This window comes from Ylistrum balloti, unplaced genomic scaffold, assembly GCF_031769215.1.
Source record: "Ylistrum balloti isolate Yb309-2 unplaced genomic scaffold, AGI_CSIRO_Ybal_v1 Utg371000, whole genome shotgun sequence".
NCBI classification, from domain to species: Eukaryota; Metazoa; Mollusca; class Bivalvia; order Pectinida; family Pectinidae; genus Ylistrum; species Ylistrum balloti.
In genome coordinates, this window is record NW_026782558.1 from 698,603 (window position 1) to 720,587 (window position 21,985).

The 21,985-nt window shown below is 34.2% G+C and overlaps 1 protein-coding gene across 1 annotated transcript; it reads left to right on the forward strand.

Annotated features, from left to right (window-relative positions):
• Positions 1-38: 38 nt before the first annotated feature.
• Positions 39-21,706, forward strand: LOC132559979 (protein DENND6A-like). The gene is made up of 21 exons (XM_060224624.1): positions 39-185; positions 1,507-1,545; positions 3,551-3,593; positions 3,956-4,062; positions 4,526-4,606; positions 5,224-5,329; positions 6,590-6,669; positions 7,044-7,055; positions 8,350-8,412; positions 11,011-11,066; positions 11,505-11,565; positions 11,945-12,006; positions 12,558-12,653; positions 14,103-14,194; positions 14,978-15,043; positions 15,185-15,249; positions 17,115-17,204; positions 18,866-18,919; positions 19,477-19,689; positions 19,957-20,031; positions 21,124-21,706. Exons 1-21 carry the CDS (start codon positions 39-41, stop codon positions 21,241-21,243), a joined length of 1,728 nt encoding a protein of 575 aa, XP_060080607.1. The 3' UTR covers positions 21,244-21,706.
• Positions 21,707-21,985: the final 279 nt, after the last annotated feature.

A 21,985-nucleotide genomic window follows, 5' to 3' on the forward strand; every position in this document is an offset into this window, starting at 1 on the left:
TTAAAAAGAGGGTCAAGGTCGGTTCAAAAATGGCTGCGATGGAGCAGGGGGTGTCGGAGGGGATGATGAAGGGGCTTGGTGATGTCCCCCTGTCGCCCACCCTGCTTCCTTGGGACCGATTTTCTAACTGGCTTCACTGTGCGTGTGTTGTCACGTTTGATCTGGAGCTGGGGCAGGCGATGGAGGTAAGTATTTGAGTTAAAAAGCAAATCCGTCGCCGAAAGCGAAAAAAGAAAACATTGATGTGGGATCGACATCTTGCTGTCAGTGTGTGGAGTTCCATAACAATATGACAGGGGAGATATCGACGCGTCTAAATGTTAAATAATTATTCGTACTGGAGATGTGTCAAATATTGACTCATTAGACTTACAATGATGGTACTATTTCTTTATTTTTGTTATCATAATAACCAGCTGGTAACTGTTTTTCTTTTGTTACCTCGTCACTACATATACACTCATCAATAAATGATAAAGGCCAATAATTACTAGCGGAACAACTCGACTCTGAACAACACGCCATTGTGTGCTATCTCTTTGGAAATATTGTGAAATATCATAAATTTGTCAAATGTCAGTTGGCCTTGCTAGTCCGACATTGATATGCCCATGAAGTCACACTCTGAATCCGAATATAAACTTCATAAACACACTCATATGACATTTGACATTTACCAAATCTGACTTCAGTAAATGACAGATGTGATATTCCACACCTTTATTCTGAATTGTTTGCAAACTATTATAGGGTCAAGTGGAAGTTTCTGTCATTTGCTCCTTAGAGAGTTAAAAAAGATTATGGCTAGTGACGTGATAACTACAGATAATGGTTTGTGAATCGCTTTGAGACAGTATAGTACAGTGAAAAATTGGTGTATAAGAACCTTAATTCAATTGTTATTGTTATTTATGTATTGTTTCTGTTGGACACTGACTGGAATTTTCAATGCATAACAATACGAAACTTAAACCAGGAAACCTATTGAGAGAGCATGAATATCAGAAGTCACTCTAAAATCTTGGCATATGGAAGATATAAATGTATATACCTATCCACATTTTACTTGATATCCCTAGCGAATTTGTGTTTGTTTTGATTGAATTAATAAAGAATTGGTAAACATCTTAGAACCAATAATAGTGATCAATCTACAATCTAATTTCATGAGTACTCATCAACTTGCTAATTATAAAAAAAAAGTGGGCCCCACAATGAAAATTTTATGAGTCCCCTCAAAATTGTATGAGTACAGGACTGGTGATCATGACATGGATGTAGATTGTATTCACTGATCTAGTCCCTTTTTCTGGTTTATTGAAGAATTGGATTGATATGCTGGCATCAGCCATGCAAACTGAGTGTTTAGTACTACTAATGGTCAGGGCATTAGAAATATCGTTATGTACATGTCATACAAGTCAAGTTTCAGTATATTCATTTTTTTGTTGTAACAATAGAATTTATTTTTTTTTCAAAATGTATTTTCCATTTATATCATTGCAGTTGATCTATCCAGGCCACGTTAAACTCACAGATACTGAGGTAGGTTTGTAACGGAAATAGTCCACAAACACATTATAAAGTTTAGTGGTTTGTCTGGTATGTAGGGCCAAGTAGATGCCCTGCAATATGCCCATTATATAGGGGGGCAATATACAAAACCTTACTCTGTCTTAGTCAAGGTACAATTGTAGTTCAACTTGAAATAATATATATGAATAGGCTTATTACCTGGCATGGGCTCACTGTTGAATTAATACAATGAGACAAAATTTGGATTAATTACTTGAAAATGAAAGGAAAACTTCATTATTATTAAACACTTCAGAGAGTTAACATGATGACAATACTTACAGTCATACAGGACAACATGTCAGAGTACCAAGGTGTCAGATTATACCTGAATCATAAGTGAGGGTCAGATTAGACAAGATGTCAATACTTAGGGAGTCATACAGAACAATATGTCAGAGTACCAAGGTGTCAGATTATACCTGAATCATAAGGGAGGGTCAGATTAGACAAGATAACAATACTTAGGGAGTCATACAGAACAATATGTCAGAGTACCAAGGTGTCAGATTATATCTGAATCATAAGTGAGGGTCAGATTAGACAAGATAACAATACTTAGGGAGTCATACAGAACAATATGTCAGAGTACCAAGGTGTCAGATTATACCTGAATCATAAGGGAGGGTCAGATTAGACAAGATAACAATACTTAGGGAGTCATACAGAACAATATGTCAGAGTACCAAGGTGTCAGATTATATCTGAATCATAAGGGAGGGTCAGATTAGACAAGATGTCAATACTTAGGGAGTCATACAGAACAATATGTCAGAGTACCAAGGTGTCAGATTATACCTGAATCATAAGGGAGGGTCAGATTAGACAAGATAACAATACTTAGGGAGTCATACAGAACAATATGTCAGAGTACCAAGGTGTCAGATTATACCTGAATCATAAGGGAGGGTCAGATTAGACAAGATGTCAATACTTAGGGAGTCATACAGAACAATATGTCAGAGTACCAAGGTGTCAGATTATACCTGAATCATAAGGGAGGGTCAGATTAGACAAGATAACAATACTTAGGGAGTCATACAGAACAATATGTCAGAGTACCAAGGTGTCAGATTATATCTGAATCATAAGTGAGGGTCAGATTAGACAAGATAACAATACTTAGGGAGTCATACAGAACAATATGTCAGAGTACCAAGGTGTCAGATTATACCTGAATCATAAGGGAGGGTCAGATTAGACAAGATAACAATACTTAGGGAGTCATACAGAACAATATGTCAGAGTACCAAGGTGTCAGATTATACCTGAATCATAAGGGAGGGTCAGATTAGACAAGATGTCAATACAGGGAGTCATACAGAACAATATGTCAGAGTACCAAGGTGTCAGATTATATCTGAATCATAAGGGAGGGTCAGATTAGACAAGATGTCAATACTTAGGGAGTCATACAGAACAATATGTCAGAGTACCAAGGTGTCAGATTATACCTGAATCATAAGGGAGGGTCAGATTAGACAAGATGTCAATACTTAGGGAGTCATACAGAACAATATGTCAGAGTACCAAGGTGTCAGATTATACCTGAATCATAAGGGAGGGTCAGATTAGACAAGATAACAATACTTAGGGAGTCATACAGAACAATATGTCAGAGTACCAAGGTGTCAGATTATACCTGAATCATAAGGGAGGGTCAGATTAGACAAGATAACAATACTTAGGGAGTCATACAGAACAATATGTCAGAGTACCAAGGTGTCAGATTATACCTGAATCATAAGGGAGGGTCAGATTAGACAAGAGATGGATGAGACAGTATGTCTATGTACACTACTTAAATGTCAGAATATTCCAGGGAGATTAGACCAGTTTCATTGTACATGTACTTTGTTTTAATGACAGTTAAGCTACTTGACATGAATCCCTGATCTGAATCATGCAATATAATCAATATATTTGCTTCTTGTTTATGATTTTAATTTTGAGGTTTTTTTTATCTTGATTTCAGAAAGCCAACATTTGTTACCTGTCTTTCCCAGACTCAAATTCAGGTGAGTTAAATAAATCAGTGTTGTATAACTTCTGAAGGCATGGCATATGTATGATATATATCCTGTTGTGTAAGATTTTGATTCACTGAATTTCTATAGTAAAGTCTAAAAATTATATCTGTTCTTTGATAGTGACATCTCATGTTGAAAACCCTTGGAGAAAACATTCAGTAGTAGTGTTTAACTTAATATTTGTGCAATTTTTCAATCAAAATATTTTTGTATTCCTATTTGTGATAGGAAATCATGTAAATTGTGTCGCGTTTTGTCTAATATACGAGGTATGAAAACAACTACATTTGTATGGTAATTCCTATTTTAGGTTACTTCATAATAGCACATGACAAATTTTTACATTTCAGGTTGTATGGGAGATACTCAATTTCACTTTCGAATCAGACAGAGTCCTGGACGAAAGACTACATCCAAATCTCACCAATTCAGTAAGGATTATCCTGTCTCAATTCAGGTGGGTAATATTTATGTCATTTGCTTTTGACTTACAAAGTTATAGTTGATAAGCCTATCAAGTCAACTTAATTATCTTACTAAAATTATGACAAGTAGAATCTTGTACCGTGATACATTAATGATTTATCTGTCTTTTATTTAGGCTTCACAGAAAACAACATCTGGTTAGACACAAAGCCAAGAATGAGATAAATCAGTTTTGAATAAGGAGTAACAGATTCTTTTTATTGTTTAATTATTATTTCATTTTTTGAAAACATGTGTTTGTAAGAATGGCCTCCCATTTTGATTTTACATTGAAAAGCAAATAATGATTGTATGAAAATATCAGGCAGGCAGAAAACTCTATCCCATGGTAGCATATGACATATTCCTCTCATCTGTTTGAGAAAAAGATCTTTGTCTCACCAGATTTTGACCTTTTCTTTAGAATTATTTTGATGCTTCATTTGGTTATCCAGAGTGATGGTGCCTATTACTATGGCTTTGTGTTCTTCCGACAAACCAAGGATCGCTCAATTCGCAGAGGTTACTTCCAGAAGGTAATTCATACAAGTTCAGTTATCCCATAGAATGCTCATGGTCCACAAAAGGGTGAAAAAATCAGATAATTTGGATGACAATTTGTATAAAGATTAAATTCTACAATTTATTCAGCAATAGATAGATCATTTACAAAATACTGAGCAACATTACAAATGTTCATTATAATAAATAGTTGGTGATCCAACACTCCTTATGCAAACTTGGCGAATCCATGTAGGATTCAGTAGAGTTCCTTACTAAGTTAACATAGTAAAATGAAAAGGAAAATCAACAACATGAAGACTTGGTGTGGAAGCTGTGTAAATGTTTCGGCCGCTATGCTATTAAAAACATCTAAGGCTTCTTAATGTACTGCATTTTCAAACCTTAGATGTTTTTTCACAATAAAATATATAGACAATTTCCACACCAAGTCTTCATGTTGTTGAGTTTCCTATTTATTTTAAAATGTTCAGTATGCTGAAATTGACACGGAGCAACTTAACAATTGCCACTTCTGAGTTGAGTAGAAAAACTACTACTTGTGCTTTGATGAAGATAATGTAGCCATGATGCTCATATCTTTGTTTTAAGTACAAATGTATAAACTTGAATATTGTTTCGTTTCTTTCAGTCCTTAGTATTACTCTCCAAGCTGCCATTTGTAGCACTGTTCCAACAACTTGTCAGCATTATAGCTCCTGAGTACTTTGAAAATGGTGAACCAAGTCTAGAAGCAGGTGGGTAGCCTATGTGTTCCTGTTATGTCAATACTTTGTTTCCATCAGAGATAATTTTTCAGGTAGATTATTGAAGTCCATCAAGTTTCTGAATAACTGTCTTACAAGTAACCTTTTTCGGAATATTTTGATTTCCCTAACACACCTTCTAGATTTCCCCACATTAGACAAGTAGTATCACTGACAAGTCCTAGAAGGAGAAAACAGCTGTACAATGTTATGTGATTCATTATTTATTCTATTACTGATGTATAAAGGGATCCTGTTGGCTTGTGTTTTTTATGTTATTCTCTTTGGGTAAATTGTACCAATGTGATGTAATTTGTTTAACAAATTCAGTAGTTTGAACAGTAACAAGTCTTTTAAAAGTGACATTCAATTCCATAAATTCTGTGGATTCATGATTCTATTTTTGTAAGATTCTTTAAAAAAGTTATACAAAAATTATGTGCTTATTTTCCCAATATTTACTGTAAGACCAACCAAATTCTTCTGAGACACTCATATATATGTAAGAAATTATTTATTTGTGACATCACAATAATCTTATTACATTTCTGTCATAGGTGCTTTATAATAATTGGTTATAATATTCAACCTGACAGGTATAAGTAAAATAGAAAGCGTTTTATTCAGAACTTTTTATAAAATCAGAGACTTATAACAATACAGTTATGAAGCCTATACAGTAATGGATAAATTATATGGCTGATGACACCGTGGTGTCGTGTTCGAATCTAATCACGGGTAACCTGAATATGACATATGATCATTTACAACAACATATGATAGCATTTTAGATATTTCGTAGATAAACAAACAAAAGTTCAGGAAAATCACTGTTCTAATGGAAAAATCAGATAAAAATACAAATTTCTTGTCTTCAAACAATAATAAATAATCTAGACCCTGGACATTCTGTTCAATGTGAAAAAAAATGTTTAACCAAATAATTCTTCATTTGTTTGTTGTTTATATATCTGGTCGTTAATTATCCAATTAGCCTAGCCTTCCATGCTTGTTAAGTCAGGCACCTGGGTGAAGTTGTTTACATAAGAAAATCAAATGCATTAGGGTTACGGTCACACTTATTGTGGTTTCCTAATTATCGATGGATCTAAACATCGCAGTAACCGGTAATCAATATTGATATTATATATACTTTTTTTTTCTGATCCAACCCTAAAAATGTACCAGTGCACTATACCAGAGTGCGCACTATACCCGCAAATTTACGGTAGTGACATTTGACTTTTACAGCATGCCATGATATAGACCAATGGCCAGATCCAGTACCTGGTGAGACAGTCAACTTGCCCATATTTGGCAGTGTTCTACAGGTAAGTGGACTCCTAACATAAAACTTTTTCTATCAGCAATTATATGTTAGGAAACTGCTAATCATAACAACATTGCTCATCATTATAAATCTGCTCATCATTACGAATCTGCTCATCATTACGAATCTGCTCATCATTACGAATCTGCTCATCATTACGAATCTGCTCATCATTACGAATCTGCTCATTATAAATCTGCTCATCATTAAAAAAAAACTAGTTATCATTGGCTTGCTTTGCTTTTTTTTAATTACCTGTAATACACATCTTTAAACACCTGTAATACATTTCACAAATGAATGTCCCAGAAGGTGAAGGTCAAGGTTATAATAACATATAATTAATTTTTGTTTATTTCCTGGTTTGCTTTTCAGACGTCCATCGAGGTAATATTATTACATGTGTTTAGAACTTTTTATCTTGTGTCATCACTTCTATTAAAAGGTTTGTTTCACTAAAAATGGATAGAAAGCTGTTACCATAGATGGTTGACCTAGTGGAGAAGATATTGGGGTCACCAAGGCTGAGGTCACAAGATTCATTAGCCGAGCAAACTAAATGGTCTAAAGCCTGGTCTACATATCAAATTATATATTATTGTGTTTTGAGAAAAAATAAATATAACAAGATAGCGAGTAGCATGTCTCCACCAGTATTGGCATCCACCACCCTCAGCTGACAAGTCTGTCACTCGACCATTTGAATGTTTAGATAGAAGGCCATGGTATCTTTGTACACTCAAAATATTCTACACTGAAAAAGCAGTGTCTGAGAGGTTTCAATGAACAAATTACATAATGTGAAAAAAAATATATATATGATGCAGTCTTTTCCATGAAATATGATTAGCTTCAGTTGTATTAATATTAAAAGTTTTATTATAATGGCAGAAGTTTATTTCTTTGTTACGAGAGACGATCAGCAAATGTTCCATTACAGACTTATCATTTCAAAGATTCAAAGAAAAGAAAAATACAGATAGGAAACTGTAATTATTTTTTCTTCTTGGGCTAGTTGTGCTGGTTTGTACTTGGTGATTCCAATGTGTGCAGTAGCTCTAACAATGGCTGAGTTATTTATAAACAATAATCAATCGACTTGAAATCTTAACTGACAAACCTGCTTCGGACACGGCAGAAGCTACAAATACCAACAAACATCAGCAGGATTAGTTTGAAATACAGCTTTACTCCATTTAGTTTTATCAATATTTTTTTCTTTTTCTACAACTCAATAAAAATGTTCACCCTTTCAGATTTTGATAATTGTTTGGGGAGAAAAAAAATATTGAAAGACATCATTTCTTTCTCTTAGAATGCTACGTTAGAAACTAGCAAAGTGAATTTTAGTTTAGTTTTGAAAGTATGTGGCAAGAAAATGAGGGAAAGTTTTGTATACAATACCAAATAAGGAAATCTCAAGATCATCCAGGGAAATCTTATCCTGACATGAAGAAACAACATTTTATTGGAAATGGGTTCAATCAAGTGCTGACTCTCACAGAGAAAATCTCAGGACGTTTTTTATCAATTATTGTGATTTAGATATTTTATTTATTTACCTTTCCTTTTCATTTTGTTTCCTTTGCTGTTGTCTTGCCTGGTTTTTGTTTTAACATTTATTCTAACACAGTCTTGAATTGATTTTCATCATAATCTTTTTTCTTTCCATGGCTTGCAGTCTCGAGTTCCATCACGTTCAGATAAAGTATTAGGCCGAGGTCAAAACATACGTGTTGGGGCGGTGAGTGTGCCACTATGATGTGTAAATGTGTCAGTCACTTGGTGCATTAGGTTGGGCATGCAGGGATCACCACAATACACTTCCATTATGGAAATCTTGGTCCACAGAGGGCCATTCTAGTTACAAATGTTTCTGTGTTGCATCTCGTGAATCTATTAACATCTTATAGTACAGCTGTTTGAATGTTAAAAACTTCAACAAATACTTTTTTCATAATTGTACAAATTATTGCATTTTATGAGTTCAACTGGAACATGTTATGAGGGCTGTAATTTTATGATTCATTCAAAATATCAAAGCACTGTTTTTCCACTTAAAACGCTAAATTGATCATTCTGATGAAAAAAGTTCCTTTCAAGCTGGGGGAAATGCTTGAAGTTTTGGTACACGGGTTTAAGTTAAAATTATGAATCTTTATTTCCTTAAGTAAGAAATCTTTCTCATTACTAATTATGTAAATGCATGTCCGCAATTCCATATTTGTTTCAATAATGAAATAGATCATTATCCATTAACATTGATTTTATCAACACTAATTGTTATCTGACTGGCATGCATAACAAAGTGGTCACATGATGTCTATATGAGCCCAATGGTCACATGACTTACACATTAACCCATACTACAAATCATCAATGAATGAATGTAAGTTAAGTAGATATTGTCTTTTATTCTCAGTATGATGTATATCCATGGCACGGTGCAGAATGGAAAGATTTCAATGACACAACATCAGTTTGTAGTTTACAATACACCTCTGAAATATAGATAATAAACATCTCTTACTGATTGTGTCTTGTATCTCATCTTTATTTTTTACTACAATGAACTCGATCTTAAAAATCTTATATTTTTAGTCACATTGTCTTTAAAGTAATTAAGCTTTAAGATCTTGTATTTACATATCTTCAATGCCGTTTTAAGTGAATGAATTATCTGCCCCTGATTTTGACATTGCTACATTTATGACACAGTGCGATCATACAGTCAACAGTGATAGGTTCCCTGAGGACACTACTATGTATTACTTTGAAATGAGGATAATTACCAATAATTAAATATTTCAGTAGATAAAACCTCTGTGATAATATGAATGACCCTATCATAATCGAAAACATCTGGGATCATATAAATTAAATGAAATTAATGATTTGGAAAATTGAGATAGGGATAATTCATAATTCAATAAATATGTAATATCCATATAAAATTTTTACCAGGATTTTTTTTTTCTTTTTTGTAAAGAGGACATTGATTATTGGATTAAAATAGATAAAAATGTTTACAGTACAGGTGATCAATTGATACTTATACTAAACTAAAAATAGTAACCAATAAGACAACACTTAGCTCCTCTCAAGATTCAGAATTCTGTGAATTCATGACCACAAATTTGAATTCTGAAAACAAGGAACTGATCTTTTCAGTTCTACACTCCACACTGTTAAAACACAAGGCTGCAGATTTGAACATAGAAAGATGTATTTAATGTAGAAAAGAAATTTAAAAAAAAAATGGATGGATGGAATTCGAAGTTGCACAGATTGAGAGCCAATACAAAATCTCTCTCTCTATATATATATATTTAACTTAGTTTACAAATGGTTTTAATTTGAAATTTTAATTTTTGCATATTTTTAAAGTAGTAGATTTAGAATCAAACAATTTATGTTTCAGTTCGTATGATTTTAATTTTGAAGTAAACTTTAGTGATACATTCTACGTAGAAGTTGTTTTATGTTTGTATCACCTGCGTGTGTCATGTATCCCAGGACTACTTTGTCCATTATTAATACTGTCTGCCTTTGCAAGTCTATTCCTGGTTACAATGATATATATATATATACAGGTGTGGTCAACAGTACTCACTTTGGTTTAGTACAGGGTTTGTTGGTAAAAAGTACAACTTTCTCAAAAGGTCAATAGTGTAGAATTTTGCAGCATGTGCATACCCGCTGTTTGCATGTTTATTTAATGGCAGCTGGCTCTTTCTCTTCAACAAAACATCTTCCTATACCTCCTAATTTCTCTTATAACATACTTGCTGGTGGAAGTTCCTATCATAACTTCATGTAATGTAATGAATCATATATTTTTCCAAATCATTTTAATTTTTATTTTGAACCCTTCATTTTTTTTCTTTTTTTACTTCAATATTTTTGCATTTTTAAAATCTATCAGTAGACTTTCACATTACTTTGTGAAATTGGTTAACAAAATTAAATATGGACAGTCAAATCAGTATGTTTGACAAGACAAGTACTGTATGTCATGTACTGTAATACATACAATGTTAAATTTGACACCAGGTTGGCGTTGATGCTGATATATGCTTTGTAGATTGGTCTACCAATGTAAGGGCTTGCCCTTCTCTTGAAACATAAAATATACTACCTCTTTAGTCAAATTTATAAAAATGGAATTGTACATCATACAAAAAATTAAGTGCTTTGGTAATACTTTCTTTTTAATAGCTTTAGGAAAAAAACAAAGTATTACTGCAATAGATATACCCTAGAACACAACACAATCATAAATGGACCTAATTTAACATGAAGATGTGACGATTCAGAGAAATCTTTAAATGTTTTATTACAGCCTACAGTCCCAGCCCATTCCATTCTGCCCTCTCTGTATGAAGTGGACATTTACAGGTTTGTGGTTCTTTGTCAACTAAGATAACCCGATGGCGACATTTTTGATGTTGTGACAAAATAATGTCATGTGATTTCATGAGTCACATGACATCGTTTATCACATGATACCAACCGTCATAAAAAGAAGAATTCTGAATATGTTTAACGGTCATTCATTTTAGTTGAATTATTTTTCTTTTATCTGAATTGTATAAACAAGATATGTTTGAATCTCCCCGTAAATTTGTTAAAGATGTAACACTAGATACAGCCTTAAGCAAAATTCCCTTCTGCAATGATAAAAATGTGACGTGCTGAGTTCTTCCCTTTTAATTGACTCATATCTCCTACACCTGTTTACAAAATATAATTTGGAAAAGGGAGACTAATTGTGAGTCACTGTGATCCATATTGCTGGCCTATTTGCTGATGTTATAATATATTCTTTGTTTGTAGTGCGTTTCTACCTATTCTACCTCACATTCAGATGTTATGGGAATTAGTCCTAGCAGGGGAGGTAAGTATGGTTAACTTAGGTCACCACCAGTCGCACTGATCTGTCCATTCATCCATAATTTAGTAATATATTCATTTTCATCACATTTCCTAAAACATTCGCTAAAGGCCATTCAAATTCTGGTAGCATCCCCATGAAGATCCAGATTAATGGCGGGTTGTTCTGAGCATGAACCAATGTTTTCTTGTAGATATTAAGTAAAATGCCATTGATTTCATCTGTAAAAGTAAAATACAAAAAAAAAAAAAAAAAAACAAGAAAAATAAGAAAATTAAAGTTAACTCTTTTGATAAATTGTAATGATGTTCAAAGAAATGTGCGAGGTAAAATTCCACATATTTTTCTTCAATATTGCTGAAACTATGTTCCTTTTCATCAGCCATTGGTTGTCATGGCAGCATCTCCATCTGTAACATCATCCACAGTGCAGGCCTTGATCAGGTATGGATACTGTAGCATTATGTACTTTTCATGAAGCTCAGTTTTTATTTTGTTGATATTTTCATATTTCCTTGAAAATTGATTTTATGGATAAAATATAGCTCAATAAATCTGCTTACACTTGTTGGTCGTGAACATACAAAATGTATTAAATTGTGGATTAGGGGTACATTTGTACTCCCAAAATCAATAAAAATAATCAATGATTTCACAGAAAGAAGTATATGTAAAGAATAATCCCAGTTCTGATGCCGTCAGGATTTTATGGCGAATTACTTTTAATGATATTTTATCGGAAAGTGTGAAAATGTGGCACAAAATCAGAACTTATCAAAACTGAATCAGAAAATTTTACCAAATACTTTACAAGAATCAGATTCATCTACAAGGGAAAGCCAATGATTCTGTAACCCATACATTTTTTCAGGGTTGGGATTGATAGATAATTGAGACAAGAAAATGTAGAATGTTTTAGATAAGGAAATCAGAACAAATAACACAATTGTATGGAAGTACGTGTGGTCATGAGGTTTTGTTGTGTTTTATTTAAGTCTGATCGGGCCCCTGAAATTCTACGGTGATTACCGCCCATATTTCACAATCCACGACAGCGAGTTTAAGGAGTACACCACAAAGACACAGGCACCGTAAGTCGTAGTCGTAGTTTCTTTAAATATGCTACTGATGAAATAATATGCATCATCAGTTCATCTGACTGAAGGGTCAAGATGACCAATTGCCATATGTTCTGTCTGCCACCCATAATAAATTTCATATTTTCATCTTGTCCAAAACTACATGGCAAATATTAACCAGATTTGGATACAAATGTTTTTAGCCCACCATCTAATAGATGGTGGGTTATTCAAATCGCCTTGCGTCCGTGGTCCGTGGTCCGTCCGTCCGTATACAATTCTTGTTACCGCTATTTCTGAAAAAGTACTGGATGGATCTTTCTCAAATTTCATATGCAGGTTCCCCTTGGTCCCTAGTTGTGCATTGTACCTTTTTTGAACTGATTCGCATTCAAGATGGCCGACAGGTGGCCATCTTGGATTTTGGAAGTAAAAGTTTGTTACCGCTATTTCTGGAAAAGTACTGGATGGATCTTTCTCAAATTTCATATGCAGTTTCCCCTTGGTCCCTAGTTGTGCATTGTACCTTTTTTGGACTGATTCGAATTCAAATGGCAGACAGGTGGCCATCTTGGATTTTGAATGTAAAAGTTTGTTACTGCTATTTCTTGGAAAGTACTGGATGGATCTTTCTCAAATTTCATATGCAGGTTCCCTTTGGTTCCAAGTTGTGCATTATACCTTTTTGGACTGATCCGAAATCAAGATGGCTGACAGGCAGCCATCTTGGATTTTGAGAGTAAAATCTTGTTACTGCTATACCTGAGGAAGTACTGGATGGATCCTTCTGATATTTCATAGATATTGGTTTCCCTTGGTCCCTAGTTGTGCATTGTACCTTTTTTGGACTGATTTGAAATCAAAGTGGCCCACAGGCAGCCATCTTGGATGTCGACAGTAATACAGCACAAGCATATTGTCCATTATCCACCTGTAACTGACTGCTATCTAATAATACTTTGGGATCTTTTTCAAATGATATTTGCTAATAAGTGCTTAATAAAAATATCTTGTGCCATCATTGAGTACATTCAATGAAGACCAGTTCATGAACATTTACAACACCTGTAACAAACAAAAAAAAATAAACAAAAATCTTCAAGAACTGAAAACAGATCCTCAAATGGTGGGCGCCAAGATCCCTCTGGGATCTCTTGTTTACTGTTTCCATGTTAACAGAAAAAAATATCATAAATGAAATGTAATCAATAGCAAAAGGCACAACTAGGCCAGTAACCGAATGTATACAGAAAGTTTTGTGGAGTTTTAGCCTGGAAAATCCCACGGACTCATGGATTGACAGAGCACAAATTAACATCTTTGGTAAATGCCTTTCGTAGGGGATAATGGTTATAATAAAAAAAAGGAAAAACATATTAATTTTTTTTTTCTTAGAATATCACCAAATAGAAAAAGCATCTTTGTGAGAATTTATTTTGCTTTCTTGTCTATTTTGTACAGACCCCCAGTAATTCTTGGTGTGACGAATCCATTCTTTGCAAAAACACTCCAGCACTGGCCAAATATTATTCGCATTGGAGAAATGACACATGGTGAGTTGTCTGTCCTTTGTTTTACAATGTTTTTGGTACGAGTTTACAATTACTTAATTCTCCTGTGTCTCCGGTTCTAATTTTGATGATGATTTCTGATGAACAGCAAACAGATTCCATTCATACCAATTTGTACATGGTTCATAATCCCTTTTCTGACATGAACAAGGAAATAAATAAATTCCAGAAGTATCATATTTTATTTATTGCTTTTGTTTGAGTACAAAAAGGTCAACAAAGCTAACAAAGATATATATAGTGAAATACAAGTCAAAGGTTTTTTGTTGTAAAACTTGTTAAGAGTTTTGAATGAGCATTTGATTGTGTGACCACAGCCTGATATAGGTATGTTTACTATATATACCAGTATATCACACAGTAATCACCCAGATATATAATCTTCTTGTGAGCCATCAACTGGTCTTCTGCTACCTTATCCTGATCACATAACTAACATTACCACATTGTAATTACCGTAAATATTCGCGTATAGTGCACACTTTTTTAAGCTGAAACTGTCGTGTCAAAAAGGGGGTGCACACTATACGCAGGTACATGCCATTCCTGGGGTTATCATTCCCGAGTTCTGCATCCGCCATATTGGATTACCTCCCTTCACATAGTTATATGTAAAAGTCGTCGGTCTTATATGATAGTTTGGAGATAAAAACAACAAAATTTAAATCTGATCTCCAAAAAGTACCTGCGCACTATACGCGAGTGCGCACTATGCACGAATATTTACGGTACATTTTCATTCTTAAATTACTTTTATCATTTAAGGATCTTCAAAAATTTTCAACAAGTTGAAAAAAGCAAGCAGCTTGAAAACATTGGATTCCAAGCCAGGTAAGAACTTTAAAACAAGATATTTCTCAATATATTCTTTTGAAATTAGAGTCTGCAATGGACTTCATATGTAAATATTATATATGATTTATATATTTATGGTGATTGATGATATAAAAATGAATGATGAATGTGTTACAGGTGTGTATACACGATACAAAGCTTTCCTCACCAAAGATAAAATTATCCTCAAGAGATTAGTAAAGGTTGGTATCCCATAGAAGATTGTAAGACATTTTCTGTATTACTGGCTATCATTGCAGTGTCCTACTTAAACATGGACTAAGTAACATTTCTGACATTTTATGATTCCAAGTGCCGCAGTGGAAGGTTGTCAGACTGAGTAACATTTTCTGTGTGACTGACAATTAGTGTCCAAGTGTCTCAGTGGAAGGTTGTGACTGACAATCATTGTCCCAGTGTCTCGGTGGAAGGTTGTCAGACTGAGTAACATTTTCTGTGTGACTGACAATCATTGTCCAAGTGTCTCGGTGGAAGGTTGTCAGACTGAGTAACATTTTCTGTGTGACTGACAATTAGTGTCCAAGTGTCTCAGTGGAAGGTTGTGACTGACAATCATTGTCCAAGTGTCTCAGTGGAAAGTTGTGAGACTGAGTAACATTTTCTGTGTGACTGACAATCATTGTCCAAGTGTCTCGGTGGAAGGTTGTCAGACTGAGTAACATTTTCTGTGTGACTGACAATCATTGTCCCAGTGTCTCAGTGGAAGGTTGTCAGACTGAGTAACATTTTCTGTGTGACTGACAATCATTGTCCCAGTGTCTCAGTGGAAGGTTGTCAGACTGAGTAACATTTTCTGTGTGACTGACAATCATTGTCCAAGTGTCTCAGTAGAAGGTTGTGAGACTGAGTAACATTTTCTGTGTGACTGACAATCATTGTCCCAGTGTCTCAGTGGAAGGTTGTCAGACTGAGTAACATTTTCTGTGTGACTGACAATCATTGTCCCAGTGTCTCGGTGGAAGGTTGTCAGACTGAGTAACATTTTCTGTGTGACTGACAATCATTGGCTATGTGTCTCAGTGGAAAGTAGTCAGACTGAGTAACATTTTCTGTGTGACTGACAATCATTGTCCAAGTGTCTCAGTAGAAGGTTGTCAGACTGAGTAACATTTTCTGTATGACTGACAATCATTGTCCCAGTGTCTCAGTAGAAGGTTGTCAGACTGAGTAACATTTTCTGTGTGACTGACAATCATTGTCCCAGTGTCTCAGTGGAAGGTTGTCAGACTGAGTAACATTTTCTGTGTGACTGACAATCATTGTCCCAGTGTCTCAGTGGAAGGTTGTCAGACTGAGTAACATTTTCTGTGTGACTGACAATCATTGTCCAAGTGTCTCAGTGGAAGGTTGTCAGACTGAGTAACATTTTCTGAGTGACTGACAATCATTGTCCCAGTGTCTCAGTGGAAGGTTGTCAGACTGAGTAACATTTTCTGTGTGACTGACAATCATTGTCCAAGTGTCTCAGTGGAAGGTTGTCAGACTGAGTAACATTTTCTGTGTGACTGACAATCATTGTCCAAGTGTCTCAGTGGAAGGTTGTCAGACTGAGTAACATTTTCTGTGTGACTGACAATCATTGTCCCAGTGTCTCAGTGGAAGGTTGTCAGACTGAGTAACATTTTCTGTGTGACTGACAATCATTGTCCAAGTGTCTCAGTGGAAGGTTGTCAGACTGAGTAACATTTTCTGTGTGACTGACAATCATTTTCAAATTGTTGTATTTATCTTATTATGAAAAATAATATGAGATTTACAATAATGCACTAAATATACTGGAATATATAGTCTTCAATTTCTTCTTGTCACAGAATGAATTAGAAATATATAGTCTTTGATTATGTTGCTCTTTTTTTTTACACAAAATGATGGAAAATATTGTCACAAGTTGTACTTTCATGGAGGCATGTAGTTATCCCTGGGGAATTAGGATATTTCAAAAGGAATTCTATGGACATTTTTTGTATATGTTGTATTTAAAGACATCAAATTATATAGAAAGTTCAAGGTCATGTTTTGTAATTTATGGTTATTGTTGTGTTACCAGGGTATCCAGAGTAAACGACCTCCGGAGGCCCAGAATGCAATATTACGACGTCACTTCCTGGAACTCACTCATAGCTTTATGATACCTCTGGTAAATACATTAGATAAATATACTTTATGATATGTGTAAATACATTAGATAAACATACTTTATGATATGTGTAAATACATTAGATAAACATACTTTATGATACCTCTGGTAAATACAGTAGATAAACATACTTTATGATATGTGTAAATACATTAGATAAACATACTTTATGATACCTCTGGTAAATACATAGATAAACATACTTTATGATTTATCTGGTAAATACATTAGATAAACATACTTTATGATACCTCTGGTAAATACAATAGATAAACATACTTTATGATATGTGTAAATACATTAGATAAACATACTTTATGATATGTGTAAATACATTAGATAGACATACTTTATGATATGTGTAAATACATTAGATAGACATACTTTATGATACCTCTGGTAAATACATTACATAGACATACTTTATGATATGTGTAAATACATTAGATAGACATACTTTATGATACCTCTGGTATATACAATAGATAAACATACTTTATGATTCCTCTGGTAAATACATTACATAGACATACTTTATGATACCTCTGGTATATACAATAGATAAACATACTTTATGATTCCTCTGGTAAATACATTACATAGACATACTTTATGATACCTCTGGTATATACAATAGATAAATATACTTTATGATACCTCTGGTAAATACATTACATAGACATACTTTTTATGATACCTCTGGTAAATACAATAGATAAACATACTTTATGATACCTCTGGTAAATACATAGATAAACATACTTTATGATACCTCTGGTAAATACATTAGATAAACATACTTTATGATACGTGTAAATACATTAGATAAACATACTTTATGATCCTCTGGTAAATACATTACATAGACATACTTTATGATACCTCTGTAAATATATACAATAGATAAATATACTTTATGATACCTCTGGTAAATACATTACATAGACATACTTTATGATACCTCTGGTATATACAATAGATAAACATACTTTATGATACCTCTGGTAAATACATTACATAGACATACTTTATGATACCTCTGGTATATACAATAGATAAACATACTTTATGATACATCTGGTAAATACAATAGATAAACATACTTTATACCTCTGGTAAATACATTAGATAGACATACTTTATGATACGTGTAAATACATTAGATAAACATACTTTATGATACCTCTGGTATATACAATAGATAAACATACTTTATGATACCTCTGGTAAATACAATAATAAACATACTTTATACCTCTGGTAAATACATTAGATAGACATACTTTATGATATGTGTAAATACATTAGATAAACATACTTTATGATACCTCTGGTAAATACAGTAGATAAACATACTTTATGATACCTCTGGTAAATACATTAGATAAACATACTTTATGATACCTCTGGTAAATACATTAGATAAACATACTTTATGATACGTGTAACTGCATCAGATAAACATACTTGTATTCTTATTTTATCTGACTGAAAACCCTCGTCTTCTGATTGGTTCACTAATATCTTCTGTAGATTTATTAGAAATATAACAAAATGCTCTACCATAGTCTCGATCTTGTGAGATAATAAAATTGTTGCTGAACAGAGAAATAAATAGCTAGTCACATTGTAACTGTGTAGTTATATTTTTTACTTGACAGGAGAGATACATGGCCAGTTTGATGCCTCTACAACGTAACATATCACCTCACAAGGTAAGTTATTTAGTGACTATGACCGACTATATCACAATTAGGGATACATGTACTGATTGATGTTTGGTATAAAATTCATGATGGTGATTATTATGCCGTAAAGCAGGTTGGGGGGTTCTGTTTTCGATATTTTCGAAGATGTCATTTATCACAAAAATGTTTACCTTATCAATAAATTTGATACTGTCTTTTCAAAATTCATAGACTGTTTCATGATTTTTGTGAAGAATACAAACCACTTCAAGTTACTTTAACCATGAAAATTTGAACAGTTGTAAAACCTTTTACAGTTTTTACTTAGTATTTATGTACTTGACTTTCCTAGCCTTTCTCTCTTTTTTTTAACTGAATTTTCTATATTGAAAATATTGGGGAAAATTTTAAAAAACCTGTCACATTTTAATTGAGATCATATACATGGAAATAAACTGCACTAGCATGTATTTTTTTATCGGTAGCTCAAATTCACCAATAGAAAAGAAAAAAAAACTGTCTTGGGTAAAAAGTTATTTATAGTTGATATAGTTTATGGAATAGTTTCATTAACTTCTGTTCAGGGGCCTCCTAGGCTGCGGCCATTTGATCCAGAGGAGTTTCTACGTTCCTTGGAACACTCCGGCCCCCAATTGACATCGGGTGTGAAAGGTGACTGGGAGGGTCTATATCGCAAGTTTTTCAAAAGCCAGAATTTTGAGGGTTGGTATTACCACCGCCAGCATGAAGTGAACCAGAAACTTCAAGTTCTACATATGGAGGCTCTGTGTGATTCAGTAAGTACACTTCTGATTATTGACATCAGTTATTCAAAGTGTAATGGGGGCCATGATAGCTCATGATAGTTTGTATTATTTATCAGGATCATCCTGTGCCCTCTTTGTAGTGCCTCCCACATGTTGTTCTGTGAGGTTGTGACAAGAAGATCATGTCTGAAAATGATCCTGGCTGTTCATTGGGTGATAAAGCCTGGAGGCATGAATTTAATAAAGTGTAAACCTCAAATATAGATATCCTGTAATTCATTGATGATTTGTTTGTAGGATCTGGTGGCCTGGATACAAGACAAAGAGGAGGTGGAGATTGTTGACCTCATCCTTCGCATACGAGAAAAATTGGTCAGTATATTTAGTATAACTGTAATCTTACTTAATAGCAAATGGAGATAATTTGTTTGTACAAAATGTTCTTCTTGCTTACTTTGCCGAAAATGGCCGTGTGAGTTTATGGTATACCACATTGGTCATTGTCTGTCCTTCAACTTTTCTTACAAATCACTACAAGTAATAAACGACAAACAGATTTTGACCAAATTTGGGAAGAGGAACAACTTTTGTATAGTTGGTGGTCTCAGCCCCCAGGGGGAAGGGCGCGTGGACTAAAGGGGAAATAGACCAAATTCTTTAAAATTCTTCTTTACCTGTATGAATGGTTGAATTTTGCCCATATTTGCTCTGAAGCACTCTTGGGTGAAAGGGAATCAGATTGGGACTCAGTCCCCTTGGGGCTGAAGGGATGGGTCCCAATAGGGGAAATAGGGCCAATTCTTAAAGATCATTCTCCTTATGTAGGAATGCCTGGATTCTATCCCAATTTGTTTCAAGGCATGTTTTGGTGAAGGGGATACATTTAATAGGAACATCAGGGTTCGGCCCCCTGGTGCAAGAGAGGCATAATAATGGAAATAGGGCAAATTCATTAAAATCCTTCTTCTATTGGAATAATTCAATTTTGTCCAGATTTTATATGAAGCATCCTTGGGTGAAGAGAACTTATTTTTGTATAAATAGTGGATCTAACCCCCATGAGAAAGAGGTGCGGGGCCTCATAGGGGAATTAGATACAAATGTTTAAGATGCTTTTCCTTGAGTTTAAAGTAATGAATTTCAGCAAACTAAACCAGGGGAGCGAGACAGGCCCTGTGAGCCTCTTGTCGATATGTTACACCAGGAAATGTTCTCGCCGGTGTTGGTTCTACACATTTATCTTTTATAACAGCATTTAGGGTATGTCTGCAAATACCTAGCATTGTACAGCAAACATTGCAAATTTGGTGTAAACAGTGAAAATTATCACTATAATATATAAGATAAGATTATCAAATCATGACTCTTCAAAGCATGTATGATAGTCAATATTAGATCAAACTGTATTTATAAACATATATGAAAATTTCCTAGCTCACAGAATATATCCTATCCCTGTTCCAGGCATTTGCTGCAACAAATCAGATTGTTGTGAGTAGTGAGAGTTTATTAAAACTTAATAAACACATGGACAATATCATCTCGTCATTGCCAGAAGATCTGCAGGCAGTTCTAAAGAGTTGACACCGGACAATAGGATAGTTACCATATTGACAATCTCCACAAGTCCAGCTGCAGCTGTCTTGGAATTTCCTCGTCGAGGGTCATCTGCTGAACGTATCAGACATGGAGTTGATATTGTATATCAGCAGTGCTGAATACGGTCAACTCAAGGGCAGCTGTCAATATCCATCTGGCAGCTCCAAGGTCATCGTCATGGCTCCCATCCAAGTGGTCAGCAGCAAAGTATCTGTAATGCACTAGCCATTGGCAAGACAGGTCAGGACCAGTGGCACTTCAGGACAGTTAGACAGTGTTTGTGACCAAAGATCAGGATAGTGACACTAAAGGTCATAATATAATGACCTTTGACACTTGGACTGGATGCTAACTTCCCATCAGTAACATATTACATACAAGGGTAGACTTGGGTTCCTTATCCCAAGTGTTGTAATACTGGCACTTTGGTACTTGTCAGTTTAACCACTAGGGCATGTTAAGAAAATAGTTTTCAAAACTTTTTCATCATTTGTCAAGAAAAAGGCTGTTTTTCATTTTTAGATAATAAACATCCTTTTTAATTACAGATGAAATTATGAAAATTATTTTATCAAGAATTCAAATTTAAACATTTTTCAAAGTAATTGTGCAGTTGTGATTTATTTTATTATTATCATTATTCTATTAAAATACTTTAAGAATAGGGCCATTATTTTAGATCTGAAGCAGTTTCCTTTATATTTTAACATCATTTGTTTCCAGACTT

Excerpts from the sequence above, each read along its gene's own strand:
- LOC132559979 (XM_060224624.1), top strand. The coding sequence starts at position 39 with ATGGAGCAGGGGGTGTCGGAGGGGATGATGAAGGGGCTTGGTGATGTC. Across the intron at positions 186-1,506 it reads AGCTGGGGCAGGCGATGGAG|TTGATCTATCCAGGCCACGT; the intron begins GTAAGTATTTGA and ends ATATCATTGCAG. Across the intron at positions 1,546-3,550 it reads TTAAACTCACAGATACTGAG|AAAGCCAACATTTGTTACCT; the intron begins GTAGGTTTGTAA and ends TCTTGATTTCAG.